The 26,168-nt window shown below is 37.8% G+C and overlaps 1 protein-coding gene across 1 annotated transcript; it reads left to right on the top strand.

The window, feature by feature from the left end:
- The first annotated feature begins 13,670 nt into the window (after window positions 1–13,670).
- Window positions 13,671–25,466, top strand: LOC120101467 (cystatin-S-like). Its single transcript, XM_039106090.2, has 3 exons — window positions 13,671–13,898; window positions 24,004–24,117; window positions 25,163–25,466. The coding sequence occupies exons 1-3, from the start codon at window positions 13,671–13,673 to the stop codon at window positions 25,244–25,246; spliced, it is 426 nt and encodes a 141-aa protein (XP_038962018.1). The 3' UTR covers window positions 25,247–25,466.
- The last annotated feature ends 702 nt before the right edge of the window (window positions 25,467–26,168 follow it).

The following is a 26,168-nucleotide window of genomic DNA, read 5'->3' as shown; positions in this document are numbered from 1 at the left end:
AGTTCCTTATCTTAGCCATTCTGACAATTGTGAGGTAGAATCTCAGGGTTGTTTTCATTTGTATTTCTCAGATGTCTATGATTTTGAATATATTCATGTACTTCCCAGCAATTCAATATTCCTCAGCTGAGAATTCTTTCTTTAGATCTGTATCTTATATTTAATAATGATATTTGGCTTTCTAGTGTCTACCTTCATGATTTCTCTGCACATATATTGTACATTACTCCTCTATCAGATGTAATATGGATAAAGATCTTTTCCCAGTTGTTTGTTTTCCATTTTTGTCCCAGTAAAAGTGTCCTTTGCCTTACAGAAGATTTGCAGTTTTTTGAGTTCCCATTTGCTGAATCTTTATGTTAGAGCTTAAGCAATTGCTGTTTTGTTCAGGACATTTTTTCCCAGTGACCATAGGTTTGCGTCTCTTCCTTCCTGTTTCTTCTATTACTTTGAGTGTATATGATTTTATATGGAGGTCCTACATTCACTTGTACTTAATATTGTTACAAGGCAATACGAATTACTTCATTTGCATTCTTCTCCATGCTGACTTCAGTTGAATCAGCATCATTTATTGAAAATGCTATCTTTTTCAGCAGCAAACCACTGAACTAGGAATCAGACCCCTGTTGAAGGAATCAGAGAAAGGACTGAAAGAGCTTGAAGGGTTTGAGACTCTATATGAACAACAATGCCAACCAACCAGAGCTTCCAGGGACTAAACCACTACCCAGATATTATACATGGACTGACCCTGGGCTCCAACTGCATAGGTAGCAATGAATAGCTTAGTTAGGACACCAGTGAAAGAGGAAGCCCTTGTTCCTGCCAAGACTGAACCCCTGTGAAAGGCATTTTTGGGGGGAGGCAGTAATGGGAGGAGGATGGGGAGGGGAACATCCATACAAAAGGGGAATGGGAGGGGTAAGGGGGATGTTTGCCTGAGAAACCTAGAAAGCTAATAACCACTGAAATGTAAACAAGAAATACCCAATTTAATAAAGATGGAGAAAAAAAAGAAAAAAGAAATATACCTTATTAAAAATGAAAAAACTGCTATCTTTTATCCCTCAAATGATTTGCCGCTTTAAATTTCAAGTGAACACAGGTGTTTGAGATCATTTCTGTAATCTGCATTGATCTACCTGCCTTTCTCTGTACCAATTCTTTTGTAATACAGAATGAGGTATTGACGGTGATTCACTAAGATGTTCTTTATTCCTTAGGATAGTTTTCACCATGCTGGATCTATTGATATTCCAAATGAATTTGCAAAATACTCTTTCTGACTGTATGAAGAATTAAGTTGGAATGGTAATAGGGATTACATTGAAACAGTAAATTGCACTTGGTAAATGTCCATTTTTGCGATATCAATCCTGCAAAACCATGAGCATGAGTGTTCTTTCCATCTTCTGAAATCTTCAATTTCTTTATTTAGAGACTTGAAGTAATTGCAGTCCAGTCATTTTGTTTGCTTGGTTAGAGTCACAACGAGTTATTTTATGTCATTTGTGACTACTATGTTGGGTGTCATTTTCCTAATTTCTTTCTCAGACTGTTTATCCTTTGAGTAGAGGAAGGCTATTGATTTGTAAGAGTTAATTTTGTACCTAGTCACGTTGTTTAAATTTTTATTAGGCTTAGAAATTCTCTGGTGCAAACTATGTTGTCATTCAAATATACTATCTTACCATTGACAAATACTGATAGTTTGACTTTTTCCTATGCAACTTGTATCCCTTTGAAATCCTTTGTAGTCTGATTGTTCTGTCTCTACCATCGAGTGCTATATTGAGTAAGTAGGGAGAGACTGGACAGTCTTCTCTAGTCCCTGATTTAGTGGGACTGTTTCTCGTTCTCTCCATATATTTTGATGTTGGCTAATGGATTGCCGCATATTCCTCTTCCTATTTGTTAAATATCAGCCTTGATTCTGTAATCTTTCCAAGACTTTTATCATGAAGGGCTGTTGAGTTTTTCGAAATGTTCTCTCAGCAGCTAATGATTTATTTGTTTGGTTTTTTTGAGTTTGTTTATATAGTGGATTTCAGTTATGGATTTCCCTATATTGAATCATCCCTGCACTGCTAGGATGAAGTCTACTTGATTAAGATGGGTAATGGTCTCGATGGATTCTTATATTTGTTTTGTGAGAATTATATTGATTATGTTTGCATTGATTTTCTTAAGGGATATTGTTCTGACATTCTCTTTCCTTGTTAGCTCTTTGTTTGGTTTTGGTTTAAGCATAATTGTGAATTCATAAAAGAATTTGTTTAGTGTTCTGTCTGTTTCTATTTTGTGGAGTAGTATGAACAGTATTGGTACTAGGTCTTCTATGAAGGCCTAAAAGAATTTTGCATTAGACCCATTTGGTTCTGGGCTCTTTTTTGTTGAGAAACTTTTAATTACTACTTCTATTTCTTTACCAGTTATGGGACTATTTAGATAGTTTATCTGATTCAGATTTAAGTTTGGTACCAGGCATCTGTCCAGCAAATTAGTCTTTTCAGCCAGATTTCCCCATTTTGTTCAAAGAAATTTAAATAGTAGTATCAGATAACTCTTTGAATTCCTCAGATTCTGCTCCTATGTTTTTTTCCCTTTCCAATTCTGACTTGATATTTTCAATACACTCTCGATGCCCTCTACTAGTCTGGCTATGGGTTGATCTATCTTCTTGATTTACTCAAAGAAAAAACTACTGGCTTTGTTGATTCTTTGTACAGTTCTTTTTGCTTATACTAGGTTGATTTCAGCCACTAGTTTGATTACTTCATGCTTCGTATTGCTGTTGGATACTTTTACTTCTTTTTGTTCTAGAGCATTTAGGTGTGCTGTCAACAACCTACTGTTTTCTCTCTCCAGCTTCTTTGTGGAGACACTCAGAGCTATTTGGTTTCTACTTATTGATTTTACCATTGTGTCCCATAATTTTGTGTATTTTGTTCCTTCATTTCCAGCAAATTCTAAACGTCTTTAACTCCTTTCTGTTTTTCTTCCTTTACAAAATTAACACTGAGTGGTGCATTGTTCAACTTATATTGTATGCAGGAATTATGTTGCTTTTGTTGTTATTGAAGGCAAGCCTTATTCTGGTATTGATATGATAGGATGAATGGAATTATTTCTATCTTCTTGTATCCATTGAGCCCTGTTGGATGACCATTTAGATGTTCAATATTGGAGAAGGTATCATGAGGTGCTGAGAAGAAAGTATACTCTTTTGTTTTAGGATGAAATGTTCTATAAATATCTGCTAAGCATATTTGGTTCTAAAATTCTGTTAGTTTCTCTATGTCTCTGTTTAATTTATGTTTCCATGATCGTTCCAGTGATGATTGTGGGATGTTCAAATCTCCTACTATTATCTTGTGATTGCAGTGTGTTACTTGAGCTTTAGTAATGTTTCTTTTATGAATGTAGGTGCCGTTTCGTTGGGATCATTGACATTTTGGATTGAGAGTTCATCTTGGTGGATTTTAACTTTGACTAATATGAAGTGTCCTTCCTTATCCTCTTCAGTAACTTCTGGCCAACGTCTATTTTATTTGACATTAGAATGGCTACTCTAGCTTGTTTCTTGGGACCATTTGCTTGCAAAAACTTTTTCAGCCTTTTATTCTGAGGTAGAAGCTGTTTTTGTCACTGAGTTGTGTTTCTGGTGTGCAGCTAAATTCTTGGCCCTCTTTAGGTATCCAGTCTCTTAGTCTATGTATTTTTATTGGGGAATTGATTACATTGATGTTAAGAGATATTAAGGATTAGTGATTATTTATTCCCTGCTATTTTGTTGATAGAGTTGTGTTTATGCATATGTGTCTGTCTTATTTTGGTGTTATTACAAAGAGATTATTTTCTTGCTGTATTATGGAGTAATTTCCCTACTTGTGTTGGAGTTTTCCATCTTTTATCCTTTGTAGGGCTGGATTTCTAGAACAATATTGTGTAAATTTAGTTTTGTCATGGAGTATCTTCATTTCTCTATCATTGTTTTACTGGAAATAGTAGCCTGAGCTGTCATTTTTGTTCTCTTAGGATCTGTATGATATCAGTTCAATATCTTTTGGCATTCATTGTCTCTTATGAGAAGTATGGTGTAAATCTGAAAGGTCTGCCTTCATATATTACTTGACCTTCTTCCCTTACTGCTTTAAAATTCTTAATGTTTCGTGCATTTGGTGTTTTGACTAATATGAGACAGGAGGAACATATTTACTAGTCCACTCTGTTTGTTTTACTGTAATCTCCTTTTATCTTTGGGTGCATACTTTTCTTTAGGTTTGGGACGTTTTCAGCTATAATTTTGTTGAAGGCATTTACTGACATTTTAAGTTGCAATTTTTCACTCTCTGCTATACCTATTATCCTCAGGTTTAAACTTTACATTGTGTCCTGGATTTCCTGAAATTTTTATGAAAGGAGTCTTTGGCCTTTTACCTTATCTTTGATGGTTCTGGGCATGTTTTGTACAGTATCTTTTGTCCTTGAGATTCTCTCTTCTATCTATTGTATTCTCTTGCTGACGATTGTTTCTATGCCTCCTTATGTCTTTCCTTGGTTTCCGGTGTCCACTGTTGTCTCGCTTTGTAATTTGTTTATTGTTTTTATTTCCATTTTTTAGATCATGGATGGTTTTTGTTCAATTATTTCACCTGTTTGGTTGAATTTTCCTGTATAATGTTAATGGACTTTTATATTTCCTCTGTACGGGTTTGACTTGTGTACCTGCGTTGCACGTTATTTCTCTAAGGAAATATAATATATCATACTTAAAGTCCACTATTTCTATCATGAGATGTGATTTTAAATTCAAATCTTGCTTTTCTGGTGTGTTTGCATATCCGGTATTTCCCATGGTGTGGGAACTGGTGTCTAATAATGACAAGTAGTTTTTGTTTCTGTTGCTTATTTTCCTGCACTTGCCTCTCATCATCATTTTGTCTCTGTTGTTTGCTTGTCTTGCTGTATGTGACAGTAGATTGAACCTCTTGTAAGTTCGTGCCTCAGAACTACTGTAAACCTGTTTTCTTCCAGCGGGATTGCGGAATCGAGATCTGTAGATTCCTGTTGAATCTAGGCACAGGCAGAAACAGGAAGTGTCTTGTCCTAGTCTGCTCTTTGTTTGTGTGTCCTGAGGACACTATTTGGGCTGCTTTGAGCAGAAGAGTTGGTCTTATCTCTGCTCTCAGTTATGTCTGCACACCAGGCCTCTGATTTTCACCTCTGGAGGACAGGCAGAAAACTGTAATTTCCTGGCCTTGACCTCTCCCAGGTTCCTATAACCAGGGGTCAAAGAAGAAGGCAGTAGGCAGGTTTCTAGTGGGCCAGGAATGAGATCAAAGTAGTTGTCATCTCTGAACTCTCAGGATTACCCAAAATACTGAAATTCCTGCTCTCTTCCCCATAGCATTTGGCAATGCTTCAGCACCCAAAAGTAGATTGTTCTCATGTTCTATCCTCCTAAAGACATATATTTTTGTTAGGCAAGTCTATATTTTCAAAGACTAGCCTATCTCCCACTCGAACTACAATGCATATTGGAAATCAGCATCAATGTAGATGACAAATTACACACACACACACACACACACACACACACACACACACACACACACTCACAGTCACTCATTCCAAATTATCAGCAGGAATGTATTTCAATAAATTTAACTAGAAACTATAGTATATGAAATGAGTGAGGTGTGTGGTGTCCATTGGTGTATGTGGCAGCAGCAAAAGCATCAACAGCAAAGACAAGCAAGGAATGAATCAGATGTGTTTTGGAGGACGGGCTTTTTAAAATAAAAAGTAGATATGGCTGATCTGTGCTTGCAAAAGTGATGTCTTGATTGAGAATATTACCTGAATTATATATTTTGATTATCTGTTCAACCCTATGATTTTTTTCAGGAATAAGTCCATCGCTAAATAAGAGAAGAAGACATGAAGATAGCTTTGAAAATGTCACTTAATTACTTTTTGCCACTGAAAGAAGAGTCAGTTCTAAGGAGTCATAGTTAATTTTACTTTAAAGTTGAATATTCTTTTGCATATTTTCCACATCATGATTATTCATGATTCAAGTGATAGATATCTATGCTGATCTATGTCCTAGTTACTGTGAATAGAGGAGCAATGAACAAAGACTTGCATGAATCTCTGAAGTGAAAAAGAATACTTTGATATGAAAAAATCTGCAGTAGGAAAAATATGAATTTTGTTATTTCTGTTGCTTTCTTTGTGAGGACTAAAATAGTATACCAGTTAACAGGCCCACCAATAACTGTGCTTTTATGTTCAGCATTCTTCACATTCCCTACACAGATACTTGTCAATTTTAGCCCTCCTAACTGGGTATTCGCCCTAACTTGGTATTTTATTTCATTTTTTAACTCCTGATAATGTTCAATTTTAAATTTGCTCTTATCCTCCTTTGTAAATTATTCTCTTTATATAAATTTTAGAGAGATAAGGGCTTAAGGGAGCATATCGAATTATTGAATGGTATAAGGAACAGACAATAAAGAACATGATGCTAACGGAAGAAAATCTTCAAAAATCATATTTAAAATAGAAAAAAGGGCATTGTTTTCACAATTAATAGCCGAATACAAAAAGAAGAGCTTACTTCAGATCTGTATAATAAAAGACAACAAATGTTTTTATACTATATTTTGACAGAATTTTATTGTCCTACATAAAGTTCATAAAATCTTGAGAGAAAATAATGCATAGGACACTACTCTCAGCAAAGAGCAGATTAAAATTCAGCATCATTTCATATATCAATGAGAAGTACAAACTGTAGGAACATAGAAAAATGTTTAAAAGAAAACTCCGAAAAACTAAATACTGTCATTGTTGTCGTCATTGTCATTGATTTCATCAGCATCAGCATCAGCATCAGAAGTAGAAGGAGGAGGATAAAGAGGAGGAGGAGGAGCAGAAGTGGGAGGAGGAGGAGAAGGAGGAGAACAGGAGGAAGAGGAGAAGGAGGAGCAATACGAGGAGGAGGAAAAGAAGAAGGAGGAGAAGGAGGAAGAGAGGAAGAGGGAGAATTAGGAGAAGAAGAAGAGGAGGAGGAAGAAGTAGAAGAAGAAGTAGAAGAAGAATTACAAGAAGAAGAAGAAGTAGTAGTGGAAGTAGTAGAAGAAGATGACACTGAATAAGAAGAAAAATTATTACTTCATGGCAAACAAGCAGAGGATATAAAGGTCTCTGTAATAAATAATTCCAAACATTGCAGAATGAAATCAACCTGTTGAAGAATTCAGATAAAGGAATGAAAGAGCATGAAGGGGCTTGAGAAACCATATGAACAACATTGCCAACCAACCAGAGCTTCCGGGGACTAGGCCATTACCCAAAGACTATACATGGACTGACCACGGGCTCCAACTGCATAGGTAGCAATGAATAGTTTAGTAGGGCTACATTGGAAGGCGTAGCCTTTGGTCATGCGAAGACTGAACCCCCAGTGAATGGGATTTTTGGGGGAGAGTGGTAATGGGGGGAGGTTAGGGAGGGGAACACCCATAGAGAATGGAAGGAGAGGGGTTGTGGGATGTTGACCTGGAACCTGGAAAAGGTAAACACAATTGAAATGTAAATAAGAAATACCCAATTTAATAAAGATGGAGGAAAAAAGGTATTATAATATGAAAAGGTATCTCATGGGCACAAAATTCTGGGATTCCTATTGTGAATATGGTGAAAGAATAGTGAACCTGACAACTCTGAAACATCTGAGAGAATATTCAAATATTAATTTGCTACATTAAGTGGGATATTAGCACATGTGTGATTGTGTCAATTATTATTTGATATAAAAAGGTATAACACACTGTTATTAAACTATGAGCTACCTCTCCATGATTTTTTTTCTAAACTCTAACTCATTTTAGATGAAATATGTGTAAATCAAAGGACAGAAGGTATAGAACACACGTTACAATAAATTCAGTGAGGTCAGGGAGGAACGCATCAAATACCATTCAAGTAACTTCCTTTAAAATTGTAATGACTGGTGCTATTGAATTGTGGAAAGATAATATCCTACTATTGTCCCAGTGAAAGGTTGTTTCATCATATTGCCAAAAATGGTACCTAGAAAAGGGCAGAACTGAAAGTTCTTGGAGCCTTTGAAATATCATCTTTAAAGGACAATTAACACTGGATAATTCTGCCCTCTCAGGAATATTAAAGAAATAAGTTTATGATACAGAAATTGTTAAATCATGAAGGTATATGCATTTGAATGCTCAAATAAAAGAAACAACTTGTGTAGGCTATGGGTATCAACTTAGTATAGATCAAAAGGGGACAATGTATATTGCATACTATTGTGAAGGAAGTAGATTGAGGTCTTAGAATTTTGAGAGTGTAAGTAAAATGGTTACATACAGAAGAGATTGAGAACTAGGGGGCAAGTTACACAAGTTGGACACCAAAAAGTGATACAAAAAAGCCATATCTTGATTCCTGTATGGTCATACAAAGAGATAAAAAAAAATAGTGTGAAGAAAATGCGAGTATTGTCTTTGGTAAAATAAACAAGGGGTAAGGCCAGATAGAATTAAGTGAGCTTGCAGGTAAAAGACCAAAATAATCCAAACTGTATATCATATTTTTCCCATCTACTACATCCTTCATATATTTTTTCTGTATCTTCTCTCTAAAATATTTGTGGGTTCTTCTTTAAATTTTATACATGAACACACACACACAAACACACACACACACACACACACACACACACACACACTGATCTCTAAACATGGAAATAACCACACATGTACACACAGAATCATGCAATTGATTATATAAATGCAACCTGAGTGTTCTTTTTATTGTAGCTTATATGTCTGATTTTACTGCAGAATATGTCATAATGTAAGATCCCAAGCTGACACATCGTTTTCATAGGCTGATTCTCAATGGGTAGTCAGTAATTTCATACAGGTCTTCAAATGTGCTGGAATTTTTTGAGATTTCCTGACCTCTTCAAAGATGAGAAGAGCTATTTTGCATGCTTTGTTAAAAAGGCCATACTTGTGAGTACACTTCTGCATGTATATACAGATATATATAAATACATATGTGTACCATATCGGCCACATTAACTGAAATGATCATGCAGTGTTCATTGATTTACATTTATATCTACATTTGTATTTAATACATGGTATTAGCACAACCACAAAAAAGTTGATCAAATGATGTGAATTAAAAATACACAGAAAATGGCCTATGTGCCCATGGATATTTAATTTTTGATAAAGGAACAAAACTATGCAATGAAGAAAGGAAGCATAATCAACAAATTATTCTGGTCTGGGTAGAAGTCTGGATGTAGAAGAATACAGATAGTGAGCATTATTACCATAAAGAGAAAACATATTACAGGACACAGTAAATCTACAAGAAGAGAAAGTGTGAAATTGCCTTGACTACACTGGCAGAAGTAATTACATGAATAGAACACCAATAGTGATAAAAAAAGTTTGTTAACTTTAAAGGAAAACCCAAAAATTAACCCACATATGTATTCTAAATTTATCTCTGAAAAAAGAGCTAAATCCATTCACTGGAAAAAATAACAATTTCAACAATGTACCAGGTTCAACTGGAGGTCAGCCTGTAAAAGAATGAAAATTGAACTATACATATCACCCTTTACAGAGCTAAAGTCCAAGTAGATCAAGGACCTCCCCGGAAAACCAGATACACTCAACCTAATAGGAGAATAAGTGGAGAGGAGCCTCAAACACCTGGACACTGGGGAAATTTCCTGAACAGAAGACCAGTGGCTTATTCTCCAAGATCAAGAATTGACAAATGAGACTACATAATATTATAAAGCTTCTAAAAAGCAAAGGACACTTTCATCAGGACAAAATGGAACCCATCATATTGGGAAATATCTTTACCAATCCTGAATCCAATAAATGGCTAATATCCAATATATTCTAAGTATTCAAAACATCCCATTCCAAAGAATACATAACCTATTGAAAATTGGGTCAAGAGCTAAAAAAGAATTCTCAGCTGAGGAATATCATATAACTGACAAGTATCCAAGGAACTGTTCAACATCCATACTCTTATGGGAAATTCAAATAAAAACAACCCTGAGATTCCACCAAATACCAGTATGAATGTGTAAGTTCAAAAACTCATTGAGGGGAGTTACTGGCATGGCTGTAGAGAAAGAGAAATACTCCTCCATTTTTGGTGGGATTGCCAGATGATACAACCGCTCTGTAAAACGGTCTGCTGTTTCCTAAGAAAATTGGACATAGTACTGCCTGGGAATCCAGGTATACCACTACTGGGCTCCACTATGCTCATGGCAGCAATATTTACAATATGAAGAAGCTGAAAAGAATTCAGAGATATTTAAAAAGAGGAATGGATACATCAAACGTTGTGTACCTACCCAACGGAGTAATAATCAGTTACTAAAAACAATGACTTCCTGAAATACATAGACAAAAGGATGGAACTAGAAAATATCCTGTGTGAGGTAACCCATTCACAAAAAAACAGCACATTGTACAATGGTTGTTAAATGGATATAAGCCCAAAATCATGATTACTGAAGATACATTCCACAGACCAAAGGAAGTTCAAGAAGAACGATGACAAAAGTGTGGATGCCTCAGTCCTTTTAGAAGCAGGATCAAAAATATTGCAGGGAAGTTATATGAAGGCAAAATTTAGAGTAGACACTTAAGGTATGGCCCTGGATAGCCTCCTCCAACTGAGGATCTTGTCCATATACATACAGCCACCAAACGCCGTTATATTTTTGATGCGAAGGAGTGAATAGTGAACAGGATACTGATATTACCGTTTTCTTTGAAGGCCTTCCAGAGAGTGAAAAATACAGAGGTGAATGCTCAGAGCCAATCATTGAACTGCGAACTGGGCCCACAATGGAGGAGATGCAGACAGGATTGAAGGATCTAAAGGCCTGTATAAACCAATAATCAAAACCATGGTAAACAACCCGAGTTCCCAGGGATTAATCTACCATCTAAACTGTAAACAAGGACAGACTCATCGCAGCAGCTGCATATATAGCAGAGCACGGCCATATTGGATACAAATGGGATAAGAAGACCTTGGACGTGCCACAGCTGGAGCCCAGTGCATGGTAATGTAATTCCTGACAGGCAAAAAGGGGTGTGTGGAGGTTGGTGGGAAACCCTCATAGATGAAAGGGGAGAGGAATGAGATAAGAGGTTCCTGGAAGAGGAACTGGGAAATTATTTACATTTGAAATGTAAAATAAAAAAAGTGAAATATTTTAAAGAATGAGAGAGAAACAAATATTGATCTTGCAAAATACAAATTCCATGAGACACAGAGCTGATCAAAATCAAGCCACACATATTATGTGTGTAGTCTTTCTTCTGTGGGTCATATTTTCTATCACAGTAAATCATGCAAAGAAATAATAATATTCCTTTTATGTCCAACAACAGGTTTTCACATGTCTCTGTAAACCGAGGGTTGAGCGAGGAGAAATTTTAACACATTCCTTTTTTCCTTTCTGCCAAAGAAGAAGTTCTGATTTATTACCTGAAGGCTAAATATATTCCCAAGGCAGTAAAAATAAGTGTCTGAAATATAATCATATTGTGTAAAAAGGAAAAATACAACTTAAGGAATTCAGAATTTCTCTCTGAATTTTGGACTATGTTCAAGGAACTGTGGTATACTATTCTTGGACTCATGAACATGAAGAGATCCACTTCTCAGAAATCGAACATCAGGCTGAAGAAGAGCAATGACTATGATCCTTAATCGAATTTATATCACATAAGAGGTCTGAATACATTTTAAATACAATGAAATTATCAACTAAGCATGAAGCCTGGTTACTCAAAGAAGAAATGATCATAGGAATTTAAAGAACATGAAACAGCTGAGAAACTCAAAGAGAAGTGTAACTCATTTTGAAGATCTTGACAGATTTTTTATTTTGAATATACATTTTTGAGTTTATTTGAAATGAGTTTTACATAACTCCCTGACTTTTACTTTAAATATTTTAATGTATATATAGTACTACCTGAAATATGACCAAAGAATGGGTAAAACATAAGAATATAATTAATTGTATCAATTATTTATTTTCACAAAACTTTTTCTTATCATCATCAGGATATGTTTTGTATTTTAGACTGAGCAGATGTTGACTATATTCCTGTTAGCTGAGCAAAACTAACTGAAAAAATAGCTAAAAGGTACATAATACTGTCCAGTACACATGATTACAAATTGTAAATCTTAGGGGTCTGCCATGTGTAATGTGACTGAAATAAAGTTACAATAATATGACCACCAAAATATGAGGAAATTTAGTAATCATGGATTATTTTACTAGGTTAAGATATAAGGGCCTTTCTACACATGTGATATACATAACAACGAAACCCAGGTTAAATTTTATTTTTGTTAAGAAATGTTAATATCTATTCCTTGTAGTTATACACAAGTGTGTCTGTGATTTTCTGTGTGAATGCATGCATGCAGCTCTTTCTCTCTCTCTCTCTCTCTCTCTCTCTCTCTCTCTCTCTCTCTCTCTCTCTCCCTCTCTCTTTCTTTCTATCTCTCTTTTCCTCTCTCTCTGTGTGTTTGTGTGACTGTGTGTATGCGTGTGTGTGTTTGATTGTGTGTGTGTGTGTGTGTGTGTGTGTGTGAGTAAAATAACCCAAGAGCCCAGAAGTACTGCTTCCACTTAGCAGGTTATTAAACTTTTTCTACTATATCTGAATTATCAGTAATTATATTCAGATTTCAGGAAGAACATTAAGATTTTTGACCTCTGAGATATGACTACAGGCCTGTTGCACTTTTCCATATGTATCTAATTCCTCTCTAGTTAAGCAGCCACAAGATATGTGATAGATGGTTATTTCCTGTCCTGGCCCTCTTACCAAAGCGTGTAAGCCAGAAAGCTAACTTCAAGAAGCTTCCTGTAATAAATGTAATGACTGCTCTTAATGGGATGTGAAAAAATCCACTTACATTTTGATAAATCACAGGTTGTTTCAGAAGTTTTGTCTCAGAAAAAGGCATTACTGAATGAGACTATAACTCCTGAAATAAAACCCTTCCATGAGTACTTGTTTAATTTGAGCTTGGATGATACTGTTCTTTCAGGATCCCAAAGCCAATGAGTTTCTTGACCACAAAGTGTTCTGGTTAGATCTTGAAGGAATGTGGTAGCCAGTGAAGAGTGATAAATTTGGTGAAGCAAGAAGACCAACCAACTAAACCTAAAAGAATGAAGAATAAGATTTGTTGAGAAAGCTAGGGTGAAGAGATAATCTGGAACTTTGGGAGGATAAGAAATAGGTGAAATAGAGAGGTGATGGGGATGTATGGAATGGGAAGATGTGGCCCAGAATAAGACAGAAGAGGATTAAGTTCTGGCACCCTTTAGGAAGAATCACAAGAGAGAAAATAAATAGTAAAAAGGAGAAATAGCAAAAGGAGGGAAAAAGTGAAAAAACATATGGTACTGGAAAGGAGCCAATGTAAACTAAGAAGAGAGAATAAAAGGCTAACGCATTTGAAGTCTGTATTCACTACCTGATGCAGGTTCACTGCAGTTCTTCTTCTAACCTTGGATCGAAGTCCATTTCGAGAAGAACATGGCCTACTTGCTCCATGCTCGACTATTTCTGCTGACCATCTTCATGCTAGTTCTGAACCTGTGCACTTACCCTGTGCTAGGTCACATTCTGGGTGGCATAGAGAAATCTAGTATGGAAGACGAAGGGGCCAGAGAATCACTGAACTTTGCTGTCAGCCAGTACAATGAAAACAACAGTGACTTGTACCTGAGCCGTGTGTTGGAAGTGAAGAATATCCAAAAGCAGGTATGTTATCCTTCATTGAGAAGGCCTGAATTATAGAGGGACAGGTATGTCTGTTTACTCCATCTAGCATTCTCGCCAACGTATTGCTGTCGGGTTCTAAGTCAGTCTGCTTTGTATCTAGTGAGTTGACTTGAACATATTGGCAATATTCACATGTTATGTACTTCATTATGTCTTTTGATGAGATATGTTCTGTCCACTGAAAGTACATGTAGGTTAGTTTACCCAAATTGCAATAACTTGTTTTACTCCTTTGAAATGTAAGAGTATTATGCCAGTGTGTGCATGTCTGTTTCTTGCTAAACTTCTCCAACACACAAGAACAGTGGCTCTTCAACAGATCTGGGAATATCTTATTATTGTTAGTCTTCTTAAACCTGTAGATATTGCAAACACATAAATATGTGACCACAAAAATATATTCTCACCACAAGTAGAATTCCTTCTTGATATTTGTAATATTTTATACAATTCATACCTTGTTTATGATATTAAACAATATAAGAGCTTTTACAACTATAGCACAGGGGCTCTAATTCAATCCAGCATATATTTTTACTATTATATTTTATTGACTTTAATCTAGATTGCTCCAATAGCTCAAAGATATGCATATCTGGGATAGCATGTATTGTTAGAAAACTCTTCAGTGTATATTTTCCATCATGTAAAAATGCAGTATTTTATACATTTTAAAAGATTTTACAGATAAATGAAGAAACTGTTTGTACAAAAATTTCTCATATAGAGAATCACTCAGTACTCTTGGATCCATTACTAGCCACTCTCAGATTGTCTTCAGGTTTTCACAGATTTCTTTTGTCTGAACTTCCTCTACTTAAAGATTTGCAGAACTCCGCCGGAACCTGAAAGAAACAGACCGGATAAACAGTTCTCTGCACCCAAATCCCGTGGGAGGGAGAGCTAAACCTTCAGAGAGGCAGACAAGCCTGGGAAACCAGAAGAGACTGCTCCCTGCACACACATCTCGGACGCCAGAGGAAAAAGCCAAAGACCATCTGGAACCCTGGTGCACTGAAGCTCCCGGAAGGGGCGGCACAGGTCTCCCTGGTTGCTGCCGCTGCAGAGAGCCCCTGGGCAGCACCCCACGAGCGAACCTGAGCCTCGGGACCACAGGTAAGACCAAATTTTCTGCTGCAAGAAAGCTGCCTGGTGAGCTTGGGACACGGAAGCAGAATTTCTCTAGGAGGCACGGTCTGTGTTTACCGGAAGTCCCACACCCGCGGATCCCGGCCCGCAGCAGCTCTCTGCTCCCAGACCCGGTGAGAGAGAGACCCAACCGCCTGGTCAGGTGGGCACTCCTGAGGCTGCAGAGCGGGAGAGACCACCAACACTGCTCACCCCTGCCCACATCCCTGGCCCAAGAGGAAACTGTATAAGGCCTCTGGGCTCCCGTGGGGGAGGGCCCAGGAGCGGCAGGACTTCTGCGCCTGAGACACTGCCGGAACCTGAAAGAAACAGACCGGATAAACAGTTCTCTGCACCCAAATTCCGTGGGAGGGAGAGCTAAACCTTCAGAGAGGCAGACAAGCCTGGGAAACCAGAAGAGACTGCTCCCTGCACACACATCTCGGGCGCAAGAGGAAAAAGCCAAAGACCATCTGGAACCCTGGTGCACTGAAGCTCCCGGAAGGGGCAGCACAGGTCTTCCTGGTTGCTGCCGCTGCAGAGAGCCCCTGGACAGCACCCCACGAGCAAACCTGAGCCTCGGGACCACAGGTAAGACCAAATTTTCTGCTGCAAGAAAGCTGCCTGGTGGACTCAAGACACAGGCCCACAGGAACAGCTGAAGACCTGTAGAGAGGAAAAACTACACGCCCGAAAGCAGAACACTCTGTCCCCATAACTGACTGAAAGAGAGGAAAACAGGTCTACAGCACTCCTGACACACAGGCTTATAGGACAGTCTAGCCACTGTCAGAAATAGCAGAACAAAGTAACACTAGAGATAATCTGATGGCGAGAGGCAAGCGCAGGAACCCAAGCAACAGAAACCAAGACTGCATGCCATCATCAGAACCCAATTCTCCCGCCAAAACAAACATGGAATATCCAAACACACCAGAAAAGCAAGATCTAGTTTCAAAATCATATTTGATCATGATGCTGGAGGACTTCAAGAAAGACATGAACACACTTAGGGAAACACAGGAAATCATTAATAAACAAGTAGAGGCCTACAGAGAGGAATGGCAAAAATCCCTGAAAGAATTCCAGGAAAACACAATCAAACAGATGAAGGAATTAAAAATGGAAATAGAAGCAATCAAGAAAGAACACATGGAAACAACCCTGGATATAGAAAACCAAAAGAAGAGACAAGGAGCTGTAGATACAAGCTTCACCAACAGAATACAAGAGATGGAAGAGAGAATCTCAGGAGCAGAAGATTCCATAGAAATCATTGACTCAACTGTCAAAGATAATGTAAAGCGGAAAAAGCTACTGGTCCAAAACATACAGGATATCCAGGACTCAATGAGAAGATCAAACCTAAGGAAAATAGGTATAGAAGAGAGTGAAGACTCCCAGCTCAAAGGACCAGTAAATATCTTCAACAAAATCATAGAAGAAAACTTCCCTAACCTAAAAAAAGAGATACCCATAGACATACAAGAAGCCTACAGAACTCCAAATAGATTGGACCAGAAAAGAAACACCTCCCGTCACATAATTGTCAAAACACCAAACGCACAAAATAAAGAAAGAATATTAAAAGCAGTAAGGGAAAAAGGTCAAGTAACATATAAAGGGAGACCTATCAGAATCACACCAGACTTCTCGCCAGAAACTATGAAGGCCAGAAGATCCTGGACTGATGTCATACAGACCCTAAGAGAACACAAATGCCAGCCCAGGTTACTGTATCCAGCAAAACTCTCAATTAACATTGATGGAGAAACCAAGATATTCCATGACAAAACCAAATTTACACAATATCTTTCTACAAATCCAGCACTACAAAGGATAATAAATGGTAAAGCCCAACATAAGGAGGCAAGCTATACCCTAGAAGAAGCAAGAAACTAATTGTCTTGGCAACAAAACAAAGAGAATGAAAGCACACAAACATAACCTCACATCCAAATATGAATATAAAGGAAAACAATAATCACTATTCCTTAATATCTCTCAATATCAATGGCCTCAACTCCCCAATAAAAAGACATAGATTAACAAACTGGATACGCAACGAGGACCCTGCATTCGGCTGCCTACAGGAAACACACCTCAGAGACAAAGACAGACACTACCTCAGAGTGAAAGGCTGGAAAACAACTTTCCAAGCAAATGGTCAGAAGAAGCAAGCTGGAGTAGCCATTCTAATATCAAATAAAATCAATTTCCAACTAAAAGTCATCAAAAAAGATAAGGAAGGACACTTCATATTCATCAAAGGAAAAATCCACCAAGATGAACTCTCAATCCTAAATATCTATGCCCCAAATACAAGGGCACCTACATACGTAAAAGAAACCTTACTAAAGCTCAAAACACACATTGCACCTCACACAATAATAGTGGGAGATTTCAACACCCCACTCTCATCAATGGACAGATCATGGAAACAGAAATTAAACAGTGATGTCGACAGACTAAGAGAAGTCATGAGCCAAATGGACTTAACGGATATTTATAGAACATTCTATCCTAAAGCAAAAGGATATACCTTCTTCTCAGCTCCTCATGGTACTTTCTCCAAAATTGACCATATAATTGGTCAAAAAACGGGCCTCAACAGGTACAGAAAGATAGAAATAATCCCATGCGTGCTATCGGACCACCACGGCCTAAAACTGGTCTTCAATAACAATAAGGGAAGAATGCCCACATATACGTGGAAATTGAACAATGCTCTACTCAATGATAACCTGGTCAAGGAAGAAATAAAGAAAGAAATTAAAAACTTTTTAGAATTTAATGAAAATGAAGATACAACATACTCAAACTTATGGGACACAATGAAAGCTGTGCTAAGAGGAAAACTCATAGCGCTGAGTGCCTGCAGAAAGAAACAGGAAAGAGCATATGTCAGCAGCTTGACAGCACACCTAAAAGCTCTAGAACAAAAAGAAGCAAATACACCCAGGAGGAGTAGAAGGCAGGAAATAATCAAACTCAGAGCTGAAATCAACCAAGTAGAAACAAAAAGGACCATAGAAAGAATCAACAGAACCAAAAGTTGGTTCTTTGAGAAAATCAACAAGATAGATAAACCCTTAGCCAGACTAACGAGAGGACACAGAGGGTGCGTCCAAATTAACAAAATCAGAAATGAAAAGGGAGACATAACTACAGATTCAGAGGAAATTCAAAAAATCATCAGATCTTACTATAAAAACCTATATTCAACAAAATTTGAAAATCTTCAGGAAATGGACAATTTCCTAGACAGATACCAGGTATCAAAGTTAAATCAGGAACAGATAAACCAGTTAAACAACCCCGTAACACCTAAGGAAATAGAAGCAGTCATTAAAGGTCTCCCAACCAAAAAGAGCCCAGGTCCAGATGGGTTTAGTGCAGAATTCTATCAAACCTTCATAGAAGACCTCATACCAATATTATCCAAACTATTCCACAAAATTGAAACAGATGGAGCCCTACCGAATTCCTTCTACGAATCTACAATTACTCTTATACCTAAACCACACAAAGACACAACAAAGAAAGAGAACTTCAGACCAATTTCTCTTATGAATATCGACGCAAAAATACTCAATAAAATTCTGGCAAACCGAATTCAAGAGCACATCAAAACAATCATCCACCATGATCAAGTAGGCTTCATCCCAGGCATGCAGGGATGGTTTAATATATGGAAAACCATCAACGTGATCCATTATATAAACAAACTGAAAGAACAGAACCACATGATCATTTCATTAGATGCTGAGAAAGCATTTGACAAAATTCAACACCCCTTCATGATAAAAGTCCTGGAAAGAATAGGAATTCAAGGCCCATACCTAAACATAGTAAAAGCCATATACAGCAAACCAGTTGCTAACATTAAACTAAATGGAGAGAAACTTGAAGCAATCCCACTAAAATCAGGGACTAGACAAGGCTGCCCACTCTCTCCCTACTTATTCAATATAGTTCTTGAAGTTCTAGCCAGAGCAATCAGACAACAAAAGGAGATCAAAGGGATACAGATCGGAAAAGAGGAGGTCAAAATATCACTATTTGCAGATGATATGATAGTATATTTAAGTGATCCCAAAAGTTCCACCAGAGAACTACTAAAGCTGATAAACAACTTCAGCAAAGTGGCTGGGTATAAAATTAACTCAAATAAATCAGTTGCCTTCCTCTATACAAAAGAGAAACAAGCCGAGAAAGAAATTAGGGAAACGACACCCTTCATAATAGACCCAAATAATATAAAGTACCTCGGTGTGACTTTAACCAAGCAAGTAAAAGATCTGTACAATAAGAACTTCAAGACATTGAAGAAAGAAATTGAAGAAGACCTCAGAAGATGGAAAGATCTCCCATGCTCATGGATTGGCAGGATTAATATAGTAAAAATGGCCATTTTACCAAAAGCATTCTACAGATTCAATGCACCCCCATCAAAATACCAATCCAATTCTTCAAAGAGTTAGACAGAACAATTTGCAAATTCATCTGGAATAACAAAAAACCCAGGATAGCTAAAGCTATCCTCAACAATAAAAGGACTTCAGGGGGAATCACTATCCCTGAACTCAAGCAGTATTACAGAGCAATAGTGATAAAAACTGCATGGTATTGGTACAGAGACAGACAGATAGACCAATGGAATAGAATTGAAGACCCAGAAATGAACCCACACACCTATGGTCACTTGATTTTTGACAAAGGAGCCAAAACCATCCAATGGAAAAAAGATAGCATTTTCAGCAAATGGTGCTGGTTCAACTGGAGGGCAACATGTAGAAGAATGCAGATCGATCCATGCTTATCACCCTGTACAAAGCTTAAGTCGAAGTGGATCAAGGACCTCCACATCAAACCAGACACACTCAAACTAATAGAAGAAAAACTAGGGAAGCATCTGGAACACATGGGCACTGGAAAAAATTTCCTGAACAAAACACCAATGGCTTATGCTCTAAGATCAAGAATTGACAAATGGGATCTCATAAAACTGCAAAGCTTCTGTAAGGCAAACAACACTGTGGTTAGGACAAAACGGCAACCAACAGATTGGGAAAAGATCTTTACCAACCCTACAACAGATAGAGGCCTTATATCCAAAATATACAAAGAACTCAAGAAGTTAGACCGCAGGGAAACAAATAACCCTATTAAAAAATGGGGTTCAGAGCTAAACAAAGAATTCACAGCTGAGGAATGCCGAAAGGCTGAGAAACACCTAAAGAAATGTTCAACATCTTTAGTCATAAGGGAAATGCAAATCAAAACAACCCTGAGATTTCACCTCACACCAGTGCGATTGGCTAAGATCAAAAACTCAGGTGACTGTAGATGCTGGCGAGGTTGTGGAGAAAGAGGAACACTCCTCCATTGTTGGTGGGATTGCAGACTGGTAAAACCATTCTGGAAATCAGTCTGGAGGTTCCTCAGAAAATTGGACATTGAACTGCCTGAGGATCCAGCTATACCTCTCTTGGGCATATACCCAAAAGATGCCTCAACATATAAAAGAGACACGTGCTCCACTATGTTCATCGCAGCCTTATTTATAATAGCCAGAAAATGGAAAGAACCCAGATGCCCTTCAACAGAGGAATGGATACAGAAAATGTGGTACATCTACACAATGGAATACTACTCAGCTATCAAAAACAACGAGTTTATGAAATTCGTAGGCAAATGGTTGGAACTGGAAAATATCATCCTGAGTGAACTAACCCAATCACAGAAAGACATACATGGTATGCACTCATTGATAAGTGGCTATTAGCCCAAATGCTTGAATTACCCTAGATCCCTAGAACAAAAGAAACTCAAGACGGATGATCAAAATGTGAATGCTTCACTCCTTCTTTAAATGAGGAAAAAGAATACCCTTGGCAGGGAAGGGAGAGGCAAAGATTAAAACAGAGACTGAAGGAACACCCATTCAGAGCCTGTCCCATATTTGGCCCATACATATACAGCCACCCAATTGGACTAGATGGATGAAGCAAAGAAGTGCAGACCGACAGGAGCCGGATGTAGATCGCTCCTGAGAGACACAGCCAGAATACAGCAAATACAGAGGCGAATGCCAGCAGCAAACCACTGAACTGAGAATAGGTCCCCTATTGAAGGAATCAGAGAAAGAACTGGAAGAGCTTGAAGGGGCTCGAGACCCCAAAAGTACAACAATGCCAAGCAACCAGAGCTTCCAGGGACTAAGCCACTACCTAAAGACTATACATGGACTGACCCTGGACTCTGACCCCATAGGTAGCAATGAATATCCTAGTAAGAGCACCAGTGGAAGGGGAAGCCCTGGGTCCTGCTAAGACTGAACCCCCAGTGAACTAGTCTATGGGGGGAGGGCGGCAATGGTGGGAGGGTTGGGAGGGGAACACCCATAAGGAAGGGGAGGGGGGAGGGGGATGTTTGCCCGGAAACCGGGAAAGGGAATAACACTCGAAATGTATATAAGAAATACTCAAGTTAATAAAAAAAAAAAAGATTTGCAGAACTGTGTGTATAAATACTTGCACCCATCATGGAGATAAGCCTATATTTTTCCACTGCATGAAGGGATTGGTACCCTAATAGGTTATTACTGAGTATGAGGTAGCTGTTTTAATGATGAAACCCAATGATTTTCCATACATAAATGTAAAACAGGCTTTCATTTATCATAAAGAATAAGTATATAGGCAAAATACTATTTCTTTTGACGTCTTCAGGTTGAATGACAATGATGACTTAGATCCTATATGAGTCATTATAGTAGGAGTACCACTACACCTGAGGACTTTAGCTTCTTTTTTCATGGTTACCTTTGACTGTCCCAGGAATTGGCTTCAAAAAATTGTTCCTCTTCCACTTGTTCTGATATTTTGATCATAGTCTGGATTGCCTTCTCAATACTTGTGTATAGGAACATAGGGGAATCTACTTGAAGATAGCACAATGGAGAGGGCTGAAAAGAGATTGTTGCAAGAATAATCAGGGATCAATAACCCATACTAGTGGATGTTAAGCCATAGGGTCAACATTCAAACAAGGAGAAAATATATAATTAGCAGTCCATCATATTTAAAAAAATTCGAAATCTAAAATCTCACTGAGACCTTCTCTCAAGCACATGGTACATGTTACTAATTAGTACAAACACACCAGTGAGTTATGATGCATTTAGGGAGAAACCTCTATTCTTCTTGCCCTTAATATCAATGATATGAAGAATAACCCAGTTATTCCTGTCTACAGCACTTTCATATGGACTCACATTTTCCTGTTCAGTCCTCAGTTATTTTACAAGAGTTCATAAAAGGAAACTAAATTGAGATCCTCTAGATTGCCAACATAATTTTAATGAGAGTTAGATAAGTGAGTATTAAGGAAATTTTCCATTGGATTATGTAATTGCCTTCAGCAGATCATTGTGGATCCTGAGTCTCTTGAAAACTCTCTCATTATCCATGATTGAAAGTTTAAATGATGAAATCAATGAGTGCTCATGAGAGTTAAGTGGTCTGGATACTTAAATAAAATGTTACTGAGACAAACTTCTCTCACCTCAAGTGTTCACTTGAACCTTTCTTCCATGTCTAGTTTTTGGTTTACTGTCAACATTATGTTAATTTCTGGGTTCTCTAGATACTCTTTCATGCATAATGGACTGGAACCTATGAAAATCTGACTTTTAAATTAAAAATATCTACATAAACATCTTTATGCAGGCATATTATGACAACTACTAGAGAATCATAGAACATTGGACACTGAATAGAGAAGATGAATCTCATTTAATTAATATGAAGCTTAATGGTATATCAGGCATGTGATTCACTTAAGGGTTCATGTGGTTCTTAACACTTTGCCTGCTTTCCACATTTGCTTGTCTAGAAATCTGTCTGGATGATTCAGGGATTCCATGTGGGAAAAATATACAAACAAATTAAATAAATGATAAAAATCATACATGAAAATTTCACACTCAAACACATAGCTATTAATAGTTGTACTTTAAGGGAAGACAGTGTAAAAGTATTTGTCTTTTGTGGTGAGACATTGTTTAAGTGAAGCACCCCATGTCTTTATGTCCATGCCGGGAAGAGTTGGAATAAAAGGAAAGAATGGATTTCTTCCTCTCACAATATTCAGTGAGTGCCCAGACACCACTCACTGGAACAAACCTACTTCTTCTTCTCTGGCTAGAGTCTCAAGTTAATCCTGTTGTTTAGCCTCCAGATATCACTGGTCCTCTGATCAGCGTTGAATTGATGAATACAATTTTTTAAAAGATGTATTTATTTTATTTACATGAGTACACTATTGCTATCTTCACACTCACCAGTAAAGGGCACATGATCAATTACTGATGGTTGTCTGCTACCCTGTGGTTGTTGGGAATTGAAATCAGAACCTCTGGAAGAGCAATCAGTGCTCATTTTTTTTCTTTTTTTATTGGAGTTATTTCCTTTTTCAACAATATTTTAGTTATTTATTTACATTTCAAAATTTTCCCTTTCCCAGTTTCCTGACCATAAGACACCTATCTCCACCTCTTCCCCTTCTTCTATAAGACTGTTCCCCTCCCCATTCACACTCACTTATCTCTCTCCCTGACAATCCATTACACTGGGGGTCCAACCTTGGCATGAACAAGGGCTTCTCCTTCCATTGTTCCCCAGCAAGTACAGCCTCTGCTACATATATTATTGGTGGTATAGGTGAATCCATTTATAGATTTTTGGTTTATTCTCTGGAAACTCTAATTGGTAGACATTGTTGTTCTCATGGGGTGATATTGCACCCTTACCTGCTGGTTCCTCTGAGCCACATAATTTTCCAAAGTATTAGAAACACTCTTCTCTCTGTGTTCTGATTCACTTACTGGAATTTAAAGGAGCTCATATGAAGTTCATTTCAATGTAAAAGTGAATCTCTAATTTATCCTTAGGTGGTGGGTGGAACCAAATTTTTCTTTGATGTGATCCTAGTCAAAACAAACTGTTTGAAGACCCAGGCTGACTTGACCAACTGTTCTGCAAAGGACCAGGCTGGTCAGCAGGAGGTAAGGCTATAACAATTTTGTGAAAGAAGATGTATGTACAACCTTGTGATTTAGGGAAAGTGCATTTGGGATGATATATATTCACAAGGAAGTATTTGCAAATAGAGGAGAAAACGTGTTTGTGTGTGTGTGTGTGTGTCTGTGTGTGTGTGTGTTTGTGTGTGTGTCTGTGTGTGTGTGTATGTTGTTCAAAGTGTCTGGAATTTTCTTAGTCAAAAGTTCAAAGATACATAGGTGATAAAGATAATATATATATATATATATATATATGTGTGTGTGTGTGTGTGTGTGTGTGTGTGTGTGTGTGGTGTGTGTAAATGTAGTGTACTTAGTTAAGAATACATCTAGGAAGTATTGACAGTATAAGCAGCACAGGGGGAACAGGTATCTGTACATATAAATAATTTGAGTTTCCAAGTATGTTAAAATGTGAATTATGTGCTCCGAGATCACTGTAGTGTGGCTTAGTTAAAATGGAGGAGGTAGTAATAGTTTCCATTGTTGTGAAGAGATGTTTACACTTCCAACAAAGCTTCTGTCAATATTTCTCTCAATGAAAATCAGCCCATCGGTGCTGTTCTTAACACGCAATTCTGGCTTAAGCATTGGGAGTTGTTCATTGGAGATACAGGGCATTTGAGTACGTTGGTATTTCTTCCTGCCACTTTCTCTACTCTGAAGCTTTCAGAAATTTCTATTTCCCATGTCCTAGGATGTACCCTGTCTGGGAGTGAGAGGGTCCTGTGTAGAGAATGTATCCTTCTGAGATGATTGAAGGAGTCATAGAATTATCCTTAAGGGGATGTTTTGACAAGAAAAAAAGTAGGGAATGCTTGTGACCCTTAACGGTAGGCACTTGTCATATGGTAGATGGACATCATTATGCTGTCTATCACCAGGCACTGCTTAAGAAGGCTGAGTGCCGTATAGTTGGGAGAGGTTGGTTTTTCATTCACCAGCCAATTTTTCTCAAACAGTTCTAGTATCAAATTTCATCCTACCATTACTAAGCACTAACCAACCTTCTTTGTTTACATTTTTCTAGCATGAATTCTGCTCTTTTGAGGTATATGATGCCCCCTGGGAGAATGATATGGCCTTGATAAACTGCAGCTGTCACAGTACATAACTTAATGTCAATTGGCGCAGTGAAGTGTGCAGATGCCTCTGGCATTGCCTCATCACTCCAGTGGATGACATATCCTTTATGAATGCTTACCAGTACCAACACCAGCAGTTGATTAGACTGCTGAGAATATAGCGTCCAAGTATCTTTCTCTTTATCTTTCTTCTGAAAATGCCCACATTTGCTTGTCCTTTTCTTGCTCAATAAAATGTTCAAGAGCTATTTTTTGTGTGACTGCAGCCTCAGAGTCTCTAACTTTATTAAATAGGAAAGATCAATATGAGGGTTCACATCCACATGTGTAGAACAAATAAAGGTCTTATGACACTGATTTTCCAAAATGTTGAGATGATAAAGAAAGTGAAGTGAGTAAAAGATTAATTTTTCTGACTAAGTGGCTCCTAGCAGCGAGGCAGTCCTCATGTATGCTTCCATAAGTGCTTTGGCTTAGTCCCTGAGCATGTCACAATGGCAGAGAAATACACAGGACATGCTGGACTTCATTTTCAGGGTCTGCCACACGGTATATATTGAGCTGCTGTGAAGCAATAGGTCATGATTTCTATGGCAGGAAAATGTAATCTGAAATTGGACATTTAGCTTTCCCTTGTTTGAGGGGCTTCAGGCCTTCAAAATTCCAGGACACTTTGGTCCCAGTTTTTGTGGCATCCAGGCACCATTGTGAGTCATATAAGGACCAAGAATGGAGTCATGGGATCGCACAATGAGGATAGCCTCTAGCATGGAGACATGGTTTGGAGTTCTCAGTTTGTTAATTGGTTATTGTCTTTAGTTTGGAGCACGTAGGATGGGTTCTGTCAGAAAAAGCTTTCTATATATTAAAAAGAGATAGAAGGTGTCTTCTTCTTTGTGTGCATTGCTCTATGAGTAATATTCATTAGTAAATCTCCACCCAGACTCCAAA

Source organism: Rattus norvegicus, chromosome 3, assembly GCF_036323735.1.
Source record: "Rattus norvegicus strain BN/NHsdMcwi chromosome 3, GRCr8, whole genome shotgun sequence".
Classification (NCBI taxonomy): domain Eukaryota; kingdom Metazoa; phylum Chordata; class Mammalia; order Rodentia; family Muridae; genus Rattus; species Rattus norvegicus.
This window is presented reverse-complemented; position numbering and strand designations above follow the sequence as displayed.

Bases quoted from the DNA above. Each gene is read 5' to 3' on its own strand.
- LOC120101467 (XM_039106090.2), top strand. From the start codon at position 13,671: ATGGCCTACTTGCTCCATGCTCGACTATTTCTGCTGACCATCTTCATG. The intron at 13,899-24,003 runs GTATGTTATCCT...ATTTATCCTTAG, and splicing joins TGAAGAATATCCAAAAGCAG to GTGGTGGGTGGAACCAAATT. The intron at 24,118-25,162 runs GTAAGGCTATAA...ACATTTTTCTAG, and splicing joins ACCAGGCTGGTCAGCAGGAG to CATGAATTCTGCTCTTTTGA.